This window comes from Epinephelus lanceolatus, chromosome 19, assembly GCF_041903045.1.
Source record: "Epinephelus lanceolatus isolate andai-2023 chromosome 19, ASM4190304v1, whole genome shotgun sequence".
Classification (NCBI taxonomy): Eukaryota; Metazoa; Chordata; class Actinopteri; order Perciformes; family Serranidae; genus Epinephelus; species Epinephelus lanceolatus.
Window position 1 is genome coordinate 15,472,636 of NC_135752.1, and position 12,784 is coordinate 15,485,419.

Sequence of the window (12,784 nt, forward strand, 5' to 3'; positions counted from 1 at the left end):
GACAACCTGCTGCACTCTTCATCAAAGCACAGTGACACTTACCACACATCAAACTCCCACTCACTTCAGAGTGAGGTAGGTGTCTTCTCTGGCCTCCAACAGGAAAGAACCAGCACCAACCACCCAAACACATCTGGCCTTCTTTCTCACCTTGGTCAGTGAGCATGTAGTGGATATCTAGTAAATCTCGGTGCCAGTAGTTATATATTTATCTGTATGACGTTGCAGACAAGTAATTGTTTTGTGGGGTGACGGTGCCATTGGTTGAGCACTGTCCACCCATCCTTTAGAGAAGAAGCAAAGACTTAAGTGAGTCTGCTGCTGAGTGTCAGAGAGTGAAAGGAGTGTGTCCTCTACTGGTTCAACATGTACAAAGTTGTATCCTGTCTAAGTGGCCGCTGTGCAGGACTCACAGGACAGTCCTGCTGTTCACCCGGTTTGGCCAAAATTCACCTGGGAAGTGGTGAGTTACCATGGAGATTAACAAAAACGTAATTTGTTGATCATGGTCTATTGTTGATGCTTAGGAGGTGGTTAATGTAACCATTATGTTTGTCATAGTAAGCTTGGAATACAGTCTTTATTATTATCATTTCTGATAATTTATATCATCTTGTTAGCTCATGAGTTAATTAGCTAATCAATCAATTCAACTTTATTTACATAAAACCCATTAAACAGATTACTGCACTTCAAAGTGCTTTTGAAACAATTGACAAATAGGATGTTAAAAAAGTTAAATGTTAAAATAGAAAAAATATATCACAATGATCAACAATGGAATTTTGATTAAAGAATAAATAGATCAAATATCAAATATTAATATATTAAATATAGATTAAATAAAATAAATGATCATGATATATATAAAATGATAAAACACTACATAAGAACCAGACAAAATAGATGGGTTTTTGGTTTATGATAAAAAAAAAAAATCAATATTTTTCAGATCCTCTTGATCCTCTGTCCAGCAGCTTGGAGCATAGTGACTGGAGGCAGCATCGCAAAATGATTTTGCTCTGTTAAAAGATGTAATTAGGTGAGATTAGATTAGAAGTAATGTGTTATAGGACAAGAAAATCTGTGTCCCATACTCAGGAACCAGAAATAAACATTGCAGTAGAGATTGGTGTGCCACACTAGCTTATGTATTCAGTGCTATTCAAAAATAGACTGTCTCAGGTACATTATGCAAACAAGACTTGAAATGATGATGTAAGACTTAAGGCATCAAATTAATAACAAAATAAAAACTTGCAAAGATATAATTCTGCACCCACTGCAGTCAAATAGTCAAATTATCAAATTTGTAACATGAGTGATCAAATGAAGGGTGTATCGTCAAAATGTAACAAAATTTCTCCAGCAGATAACAGCATTTATTTTTTCAAAAATATCAATTATATATCTGAGTTCTGGTCAGACTGGGGTAATCAAGTTGTATTTCCTGTGATACATGAGGTGAAGGTAATGTTTGTTAAGTATTAACCAGATTGTAAGATGATCAATCATTGACAAGATAATTCAGAATGAAAACATCAGATACAACTATAATGTTTTACATCAGATGTGTTTTTCTTTAGATAATAAATAGCCTGGTTTCAGATCTCTGGGTGGCCACCCACATCTGATTTCTATTTTTCTATTCACTGGCAAATAGCAAATCAGGCTAAACTATAGGTTCTAGATCAGAATGAAATTTAATTTAGTTTCAAGACCTCACAAATGTCATAATAAATATCATAGTAAGGCTTTGATCAGCTCATGGAGTTCTAAAAAACTAGATAATCCCTTTTACCTTTTTCTGAATTTCAATCAAAACCATTTCACAGGTGCAGTATGTCAGAAACCAGCCTTCAAATACCGTCCTGCAGACGTCCCAGAGATGCCCTCATGTACTTTCAAACCAGAGAAATACAAGGTAAGAGTTGTGGCACCCAGACAGTGTCTGCCCCGCACTGTTGGGTCCTTTATTTTGTGATGACGTCCCTAAAAAATCTAGAATACTTTTATGCTATATACAGAGTTGGTGCACTAAAATATTCATCTTAACTTGGCAGGTGCTGCATGTGATTTTACCCCAAAATTAACCAGAGAACCTGAAATTATCAGCACACACTACAATATCTTGTGGAGCTTTTGGCCACTAAATCAAATCAGCTTTATTGATCCTTTTCAGGAAATTGATTTGTTGCTGCAGCAACGACACAACAGCCACAACAACATGCAACCAAAAAGGACAACACAATACTTGTTCAGTGCACCACAGAAAAAAATCACTAAGAAAATACTAAAATATAGGACGGAGTAATGTTTTGTGTCATGTTTTCTTCCATTGCAAACGTGAGATATTTTACTGGTTAAAGGCCCGATCAAATTCGACATATGATTGAGTTTATCTGCATGTCCTTGGAAAATTGCTGTTGCGAGAAGCTTGCTGTTGTAGGGAGTAGCTTACAATAAGGGATAGCTTACAAACTAATGGCTACCACAAGTCAGTTACAATTATGGTCACAATACCTCTCTCATTGTACCATCATTTATACAAAGAATTTAAATCAATGTGAGAGTTTTAAATGGGTTTACTTGACTTCCCTAGTTGCTGCAATTCCATTTCAATGATTCACCTTTGCCTCAAAATCGTGCCGTTTTAAAGGCTGGTGTGACAAAGCTTTATGCGCCTGTTGGCGGCGCTGCAAAAGCCAGGGGTTCAACCAAATAATCAAGTCACATCCTCTGGAGCACATAAATGTCTGTACCGAATTTCATGCCAATCTATTTTCGTCTTTAAGACATTTCTCTTATTGAGAAGGTCTGTCCGAGAAACTTAAAAAAGGCTATGATCCTTCTGTACTGTAACTCTCCAATGTATTTACATTTATTCAGGGTATGTCCAAAGAGCGGATGATGGAGATCCGCAGGCAGAACTGCAACCCGATGACCATGAAGATTACCTATTATAAGAAACCAGTGTTCCTCCACCAGGGATACATGCAGTGGCTGTGGGATGTGGACGGGAAACGATATCTGGATCTGTTTGCTGGTGTAGCGACTGTCAGTTTGGGACACTGCCACCCGTAAGGTCCTTTTTCTTTACAGTGAAAGCATTTTGAACATCACTGTTCATTGTTGCTCTGACCCTGACATCTGTGGGTATAGGAAGGTGACAGCAGCTGCACAGAGGCAGTTGGAAAGACTGTGGCATACTACAAACATCTACGTCCATCCCACTCTCCATGAGTACTGTGAGAAACTAGCCTCCCACTTACCGGAACCTCTTAAGGTACTGCAGTGGATTTTAACAGCAGAGGGCAAGTCAGCTGTAATTTAAATGCCTCCTGTTCTCTGTTTCCCTGTCCAGGTGATATACCTGACCAACAGCGGCTCAGAAGCTAATGACCTAGCTATTCTAATGGCTCGACTTTACACGGGCAACTTTGACATCATCACTTTCAGGTAGAAGTCTTATCCTTATGTGTTTTATCATTACATTAAAATTAAGGGGTTTTTTTTGCAATACTTGCTAAAAATATTCAAAATGTATTATTTTTCTCTCTCCAGAGGATCCTACCACGGTGGCACCCAACCGACCATGGGTCTGACCTCCAACTCTTCGTATAAATACCCCATCGCCACTGGTTTAGGCTGCGCAAATGTATGTATACACTGATGTACTGCAGTGTCAGGTCTTCAGTCTTTGACTAGCATGCCCTTCTCTCAGTCAACAATGAGTGGATCTTCTAAGTGCTTATTCATTCAATGACTCATTTGCAGGGCTGCCCAGGCTAGCAGCAATTATGTTCATCCTAAATTTAGGTAATACATAACCAAATTTATTTTGATACAAAATATTCATTACTAATTAAAACAACAATAATAAACAATGTCATTAGAGAGACTATGAGTAAAGACCCTGACACAATAAGCTGATGGTCAGCTGTCAGTCAATGTTGGGCCATTGGTGAGCATTTGTTGTGGTCGTGGATGTGGCGGGCCCCGCACTCTTTCTCCCTGTTGCCCCTTGTACGCTTTTTTTTTATTCTTTTGGTCTATTTAGCGTGTTAAATCGGCAATGGCATAATGGCATGTCAGTCTGATTGTCAGTTCAGCTCAGTGCACAGGAAGAAAAACGAAAGTGAGGAAAGTAAACAAAAAGCTGAAGTCATGAGGAAGAAAGACCAAAAAAAACCTTTTTTTATTATATTTCTGTAACCGCTCTTTAGCAGAAATGTCCTGTGATGGTTTGTGTTATTGTTCACTGGAGCACAGTAAATATGCTTTGTTCGGTCAACATTGGATTGTTGAACTAGCATCAACAAGTCTTCCAGTTTCCCAGTACAAACTACTGCAGTCTGTTGGTATGGAGGGGTATGTCCTTTTACAGAGGCACAGAACATACGTGCTAGTAGCCCATCGACTATAGTCTTTGTGGTGTGTTCATGTGCAAATTTTTGACTGAGACACAGGCAACGTGAGGCGACGCAGCAGGGGGCTTTCGTCGCCGCTAGTTCTCTAAAGTTGGTTTGGTGTATCTTGGCCTTAAAGCAGATTTTGGGGGAGCCATTAACTCGACCTTATCAGGGGCCCAACCATATTGTGGGGGCGGTCCTAGTTGTTTGTACATGTACTGAACACCTCTAGCACACTTAGATTTTATTTTATGGGTATTTTGATGACAGCATTGACATGACCAGTGTCTTTGATCTAACTTTCATTCATGATATATTTCATAGGGACAGATACAATAAATAAGGACAAACAAAAAACTATCCAATGCAAGTTTAATAGTGTCTATGGAAGAGCTTTTAAGAAATAGACTGAGATAGAAGTAAGGTAAACTGAATAAAGCAGATTTCAAGTGATCAGGTGGGAAGGAAAATGCTGTCTGAGCAAACAATGTTTTGCAGAAGGCAACCTTACAACTTGATGCTGCTCTGGTGGATCTGCTAAAGCTCTGTAATCTCTTGATGAATTCGCAGAAAGGCTGAGGAGTAAGTCCAACAGTGTGCCCCGTCCATGCTGCTACACACATCATCCAAACACAAACACATAATGCCATCACTAATGAATCTATGCTGCTTACTAGCCAGCTGTTAATAGATGCAATAAACTGCATGTGGGCATTAATTGAGCTTTCTGACTTTGCCTTTTACGTTGTGTAAGTCAGTGAAGGTTATATTGCTGTGGAGTTCCTTGGTGATTTCTCTGTGCTGCATTCATCGTAAGTAACTGTCGCTGTCAGGTTGATCTAGCTGACAAGGTTTCTGCCCAAACAAACAGACCATGTGTCCTGATGTGTTCAGAGGCCCGTGGGGAGGAAGCCACTGCAGGGACTCTCCTGTGCAGACCATCAGAGAATGTAGCTGTGCCCAAGGTACACAAACACACACATCCATGGCTCAATACACTCAGACTATCTCTTAGTGTCTATGGACTAAACATCACAATCCCATTTGCAATATTTCTACATAAGTTAATGCAAATTATCATATAATTATTATATTATATGACTTGTATTTTATTATTTTAGAATATATAAATCAATGGCATCACATACAATACAGAATGCATTCTATTCCAACACAGAATATGCCCACCCACCATCCTCCCAAAGCAAAGAGGGGTCATCTGAGCAATATGGTGGCTATGTATATCTCAAGCAAGAATAAATAAGTAAATAAATAAATAATGATAAAAAATTTTTTTTAGAAATAATAATAATAATTTAAAAAAAAAAGTAGTAAATAAATAATAATAACTTCTATTCAAGACAATTATTGAGCATTCAGTTATTTTTTACATTGGTACAAATATAGTGTCAAGGTACATGCCCCACTTCAGGAAATACTTATCCGCTCTGTCCTGCATCCTATATGACATCCTTTCATATGCAGCTACTTTACATAATTCAGTCACCCAGTCCTGGAAAGAAGGTTCTCCATGTTTCTTCCAGTTCCTGAGAATGATCTGTCGCCCAATCATGATAGCAGTTTGTGTCCAGGATTTTAGTGGACAGGGAAAAGCAGAGAGCACTTTACAGTCTCCTAATATATATATATATAACTTGGGGCAGAGGACAAACTGTCCTTTTATGACATTGACAATATAACAGTGAATCTTCATTGTACCTTCATCCACACAACACTTCCAACAAGTAGCTGAATCTTTTAAACCAAGTCTGAAGAGCCCACTCGGGGTCCAATAAAATCAATGTAGAATCTTTAATTGAATAAGTCTAACCCTCAAGTCCCTTGACATTGTTCGGGAATTACCACAAACCTTAGCCCATTCCTGTTCATCATATTTTACCCCCAAGTCTCTTTCCCAGGAAAGTCTCAGGGCTGAGATCCCTTTCTCCCCCTCACATTCCATCAGCATCTTATAATATTTAGCTGCTTCGTGGCCTTTCCGCAGTATCTGGAGGATTTTATCTAACTTTTCTGCTGGCTTTGGGGGGTGTAACCTCGGCCCAAAAGTCCTCTGTAGTACATGGCATAATTGAAGATATCTCCAGAATTGGGTTTTGGGTAAATTATAATCCTGTTTCAGGTCATCAAATGTTTTAAATGTATTGGCATTGTATAAACTGTCTAATATAAGGATGCCTCTTTCTACCCAATCCTTTCAAATGAATACTTTTTTATTAATGTTTAGCTTAGGATTTAACCAAATACTAGCAGCCTTGTTTAAATAAGGATGGAAATCTATCAGCCCTGAGATCTTTCTCCATATACCTTGAAGATGAGATACAACTGGATGAGTCTTTATATGTTTAGATCATTTGATGGACAAACAATGGAGGAGAGGGAGGGGTGTCAATGCAGACTACTCTGTACTGTACCATGGGGGGGCTCTCTCTGGAGGTAGGACCCAGTGCGCCAAGTGCCTGAGATTAAATGCATAATAGTAGTGTACTAAATTTGGGAGCCCTAAGCCACCACTGTTGACTGGCCTTTGTAGTTTTTTCATATTCATACGTGCTCGTTTCCCATTCCACAGAAATTCTTTAAATATATTGTTGAATCGTTTGAAGTAACTGTCCGGGATTTTTAATGGCAGAGAGTGAAGCAGGTAGTTAATCCTGGGGACGCAGTTCATTTTAATGACGTTAACTTTTCCCCAGAAAGACAGATACAGTGATGACCAACGTTTCACATCAATGTCCAGTCCCTGTATCAAGGGGTCAAAGTTCACCTTAATACTCGTACTCGTCTGTACTCGTACTCGTCGTCTTCCGCTTATCCGGGTCCGGGTCGCGGGGGCAGCAGCCTCAGCAAAGAAGCCCAGACAGTCCTCTCCCCAGCCACTTCCGTCAGCTCTTCCGCGGGAACCCCGAGGCGTTCCCAGGCCAGCCGGGTGATGTAGTCCCTCCAGCGTGTTCTGGGGCGGCCCCGAGGTCTCCTCCCGGTTGGACACGCCCGAAACACCTCCCAAGGGAGGCGTCCGGAAGGCATCCTTACCAGATGCCCGAACCACCTCAACTGGCCCCTCTCGATGTGGAGGAGCAGCAGCTCTACTCCGAGTCCCTCCCAGATGTCTGAGCTCCTCACCCTATCCCTAAGGCTGAGCCCAGCCACCCTGCGGAGGAAACTCATTTCGGCCGCTTGTACTCACAATCTCATTCTTTCGGTCACTACCCAGAGCTCGTGACCATAGGTAAGGGTTGGAACGTAGATCGACCGGTAAATCGAGAGCTTCGCTTTCTGGCTAAGCTCCCTCTTCACCACAACGGACCGGTTAAGCGCCAGCATCACTGCTGACGCCGCCCCAATCCGCCTGTCAATCTCAAGATCCCGAGATACTTAAACTCCTCCACCTGAGGAAGGACCTCCCCCCCGACCTGGAGTGGGCAATCCACCCTTTTCTGGCCGAGGACCACGGCCTCAGACTTGGAGGTGCTGATTCTCATCCCAGCCGCTTCACACTCAGCTGCGAACCGTCCCAGCTGGAGGTCACTGTTCGATGGAGCTAGGAGGACCACGTCATCCGCAAAAAGCAGGTACAAGATCCTCCCATCACCAAACCTGACACCCTCCACCACTCGGCTGCGCCTAGAAATTCTGTCCATAAAAGTTATGAACAGAACCGGTGACAAAGGGCAGCCCTGGCGGAGTCCAACCCTCACCGGGAACAGGTCCGACTTACTGCCAGCCACACGAACCAGACTCATGCTCCTTCGGTACAGGGACTGGATGGCCCTTAGCAAGGGCCATCCATCCATAAGCCTTCTCCAAATCCACAAAACACGTGGACTGGTTGGGCAAACTCCAATGCCCCCTCCAGCACCCTGGTGAGGGTAAAGAGCTGGTCCACGGTTCTGCGTCCGGGACGAAAACCACATTGCTCCTCCTCAATCTGAGGTTCAACTATCGACCGGACCCTCTTCTCCAGCACCCTGGAGTAGACCTTACTGGGTAGGCTGAGGAGTGTGATCCCCCTGTAGTTGGAACACACCTTCTGGTCCCCTTTCTTAAAAATGGGGACCACCACCCCGGTCTGCCACTCCAGAGGCACTGCCCCCGATGTCCACGCAATGTTGCAGAGGCGTGTCAGCCAGGACAGCCCTACAACATCCAGAGCCTTGAGATATCCAGGACGAATCTCATCCACCCCCGGGGCTCCGCCGCCTCGGAGTTGTTTCACTACCTCAGTAACTTCTGCCCCAGAAATTGGACGACCCGCCCCCGAGACACCCGTCTCTATTTCCTCACTGGAATACGTGTTGGTGGGATTGAGGAGCTCCTCAAAGTATTCCTTCCACTGCCCGACAATGTCCCCAGTTGACGTCAGCAGCTCCCCGCCCCCACTGTAAACAGTGTGAGCAAGTTGCCGCCTTCACCCCTGAGGCGCCAGACGGTTTGGCAGAACCTCTTTGGAGCCGATCGATAGTCTTCCTCCATGGCCTCACCAAACTCCTCCCACGCCCGAGTTTTTGCCTCCACGACTGCCGCCACTGTGCTCCACTTGGCCCGCCGGTACCCGTCAGCTGTTTCCGGAGACCCACAGACCAACCATGCCCTGTAAGCCTCCTTCTTCAGCCTGACGGCTCCCCTCACCTCTGGTGTCCACCAGCGGGTTCGGGGATTACCGCCGCGACTGGCCCCAGCGGCCTTGCGGCCACAGCTCGCAACCGCCGCCTCGACAATGGCAGAGCGGAACAAGGCCCATTCGGACTCAATGTCCCCCTCTGCTCTCGGGACGTGGTCGAAGCTCTCCCGGAGGTGGGAGTTGAAGATCACCTGGACAGGTTCTTCCGCCAGGCGTTCCCAGCAGACCCTCACTGTTCGTTTGGGCCTGCCAGGTCTGCGCGGCGTCTTCCCCCACCATCTGATCCAAATCACCACCAGGTGGTGATCAGTTGACAGCTCTGCTTCTCTCTTCACCCGAGTGTCCAGAACATATGGCCGCAGGTCAAATGATACGACTACAAAGTCGATCACTGACCTGCGACCTAGGCTGTCCTGGTGCTACGTGCACTGATGGACATCCTTATGTTTGAACATGGTGTTAGTTATGGCCAAACTGCGACCCGCACAGAAGTCCAATAACTGAACACCACTCGGGTTCAGATCAGGCAGGCCGTTCCTCCCAATCACGCCCCTCCAGGTCCCGCTGTCATTGCCCACATGAGCGTTGAAGTCCCCCAGCAGAACAATGGAGTCCCCGGTCGGGGCACTGTCCAGCACCCGTCCCAGGGACTCCAAAAAGGGCGGGTACTCTGAACTGTTGTTCGGCGCATAAGCACAGACAACAGTCAGGACCCGTTCCCTGACCCGAAGGCGCAGGGAAGCAACCCTATCAGGGGCAAAATGCCCCCGACAGCATAGCTCCTAGGGTCATTACTTAACACTCAAAGCACTCAAACTCCTCCACCACAATAAGGTGACGGTTCTCGGACCTCACCTTAATAATATCCTCCAAATTAGAGGGAAAAAGGATACCAAGATATTTTAGCCCCTGCTTAGGCCATCTAAATCTGCCAGCTTGAAAGAGTGTGGATGGGCAATGCTTAGTTAATGGCAGAGCCAGTGTGAGTGAAGACAGTCTCCCTTTAACTGATGTTGTGGTTCGGCGTATGTCCTCAAGGCTGGCTAGGTCGCTGGAAATTTTTTGCAGTGTGGCAAAGATATTAGCAATGTCCTGGCTGACACGAGCTGCCTCTGGGGCCTCTGAGCCGCTGTCGTCGCCATCATGGTGTGCGTGTTGCTGCCACAAATGCTTCTTAATGTCCCCGCTTTTGAGTTGTTTTGCCAACTTATGTGACCAGGAAAGTTTTTAAGTACAAGACACGTTTGTTTAGTTATTGTTAGGTACTAATTGTAGGATTAGCTTAACGATGCTAGTCGGAGCTTCTGCTCAGGCAGCCACCTTTACCAACCGCGTCACGTGACTCCAATGCAAATTATTTTTAACTTCCACAGAAAATGACGATATGAGACATTTGTCAATACTTTTGTATCACACAGGAAGACATAACAACTTATTAAATAATTGCTCAGCCCTTAGCTGCTGTAAAGTCACACTGTAGGAACTATTTTGGGAACACTGCATTTTTACAGGCTAATTTGTCACTACAACAGTTTTCTTTAATCCCACAGGTCATTGCATGGCCAAAGACCAATACATTGGTCAGCTCAAAGAGACATTTGCTAGTAGCGTCCCAAGTCGAATTGCTGGTTTCTTTGCAGAGCCGATTCAGGTATTATATTCTGTGTTGAATTTTAATTTTGAGAAAATCAAAAAATAAAATCTTTGTTGAGTCCTTTATAAGTACGCCATCCATTTTCACTGTTTCATCTTCTGTATGACTGCCTGTGTCAATTAGATTGGACTGTGAAATATGAATGTGTTTTGCTTGTACAGGGAATGGGAGGAACTGTGCAGTACCCTAAAAACTACCTCAAGGAGGCTTACCAACTTGTGAGAGACAGAGGAGGGATCTGCATCGCTGATGAGGTTTGATATATATCAAATTATGTTATTTATAATTTCAATTTATAAAAAAGAAAAGAAACTAATCTGTTTTGCATGTGACAGGTCCAGAATGGATTTGGGCGAACAGGAAGCCACTTCTGGGGTTTCCAAGGTCACAATGTCATTCCTGATATGGTTACAATGGCGAAGGGCATTGGTAATGGATTCCCAATGGGAGCTGTTGTGACGACACCAGGTGAGAGAATACTGTAAGATACAAAAACCTTGTCTGAAGCAGCAGTGAGTGTAGGTGTGAGCGTGTTTTTTTTCATGTTTTCCAGAAATCGCTGCTTCCTTTGGTAAGGCCCTCCACTTCAACACCTTTGGAGGAAGTCCTTTGGCTTGTGCCGTTGCTTCAGCAGTGCTTGATGTAAGACCTTATCTTCTCCTTCCACATCAGTCCTCTTCATCAGAAAAAGGGTTTAATTTAATCAAAATCTAGATTTGTATTATTACTGTAGCTGCTGTTGAAAAATCCATAATCACTTAAGTACACTTAATGTAATAAAGATGTGATCTCAGCTGCACTTAAAACACAACTGACAGATTTTTCCTCGACAGACGATCAAAGAAGATGGCATACAGCAGAACACTCTCACTGTGGGCACCTATCTGCTGACAGGACTGGGAAAACTCAGAGACAAGTATGAGATCATTGGTGATGTCCGTGGAAAGGGGCTGCAGATCGGTGTGGAAATGGTCAAAGACAAGGTACTGAGTTTGTAACGGAAGAGACACTCACCTCCCCTCACATTACTATGGTTACTGTAACACATCTAGCCTCATTTATCCTGTCACCTCCTCTGTGTCATCCACAGGCCAGCAGAGACCCACTGCCTCCTGAGGCAATGAGTCAGATCTTTGAGGACGTCAAGGACATGGGAGTCCTGATAGGGAAAACAGGAGTCTACGGACAGGTAACAACATTTAATTTGAATTTTGAAGTAGCCTCTTCCGCTGTCTGTATTTTGCATCTTCTGTTAAAATTAGTTGCAATTTCCGCAGTTTTCCATACACTCTACACATTAAATAACTACTGTTATGAGCAAATTCTTAATTGCAATCGTTAACTTAAAGGTTTAACCAGTCAATGAGTACTCCCATTATCTCTGCCTCTTATCATGTGTGCCAGAAATGTCTGCAGTACCTGCTCTGCCGTCAGTATGAGACACAGCACAAAGCACCTGACCCTGTAACGCGCATTTCACTAAAAATCTCTCCTTTTGTTTTCTTGTTTTCTCACCACTTCAGAACTTTCGCATTCAGCCCCCCCTGTGCATCACAAAGGAGGACGCCGATTTCTTCCTGGCAGTTTTTGACAAGGCCGTCCACAGCTACATGGACAGAAACTGAATAGATCAGAGTAACTCGATGCCAAGGACCAAATCTGGAGACCTGCCCAGCAGTGGCCTGTGTTTTTGAAAATCTTTTAAAATGTAATTATAAACTTTTGCCTTGGTGTAGCTGTGTATTATATCCTAACTTTTAACTTAACCATGATCTGCATGTTGCAGTTATAAATATGCCTTCACTACAGTCACTCCAGCTCACATTTGCTTTCTTTCACATTAAGGTCTGATAATGATTAAACACACTAAGCATACACCTTATACATGTCTTCTGCTGTGTTTAGACCTACTGAATAATATATATATATTTAGAATTGTTTTGCAGACTATATATCTGAATGTAATAATTTAAAGTCTGATTATATTTTTAAATAAATATTTGCTTAAATGTGCCATTTTTTGTCTCCAATAAAACCACATATTAAAGGTTCAGGTGTGTTTTGTACAGACACACCACA

At 43.4% G+C, this 12,784-nt stretch overlaps 1 protein-coding gene across 1 annotated transcript; it reads left to right on the top strand.

Moving 5' to 3' along the window:
- The first annotated feature begins 266 nt into the window (after positions 1-266).
- LOC117270074 (alanine--glyoxylate aminotransferase 2, mitochondrial-like) lies at positions 267-12,721 on the top strand. The gene is made up of 14 exons (XM_033647520.2): positions 267-463; positions 1,836-1,924; positions 2,890-3,080; positions 3,163-3,286; positions 3,365-3,459; positions 3,565-3,658; positions 5,284-5,377; positions 10,602-10,702; positions 10,867-10,959; positions 11,041-11,173; positions 11,259-11,347; positions 11,539-11,688; positions 11,796-11,894; positions 12,229-12,721. Exons 1-14 carry the CDS (start codon positions 367-369, stop codon positions 12,328-12,330), a joined length of 1,551 nt encoding a protein of 516 aa, XP_033503411.1. The 5' UTR covers positions 267-366; the 3' UTR covers positions 12,331-12,721.
- The last annotated feature ends 63 nt before the right edge of the window (positions 12,722-12,784 follow it).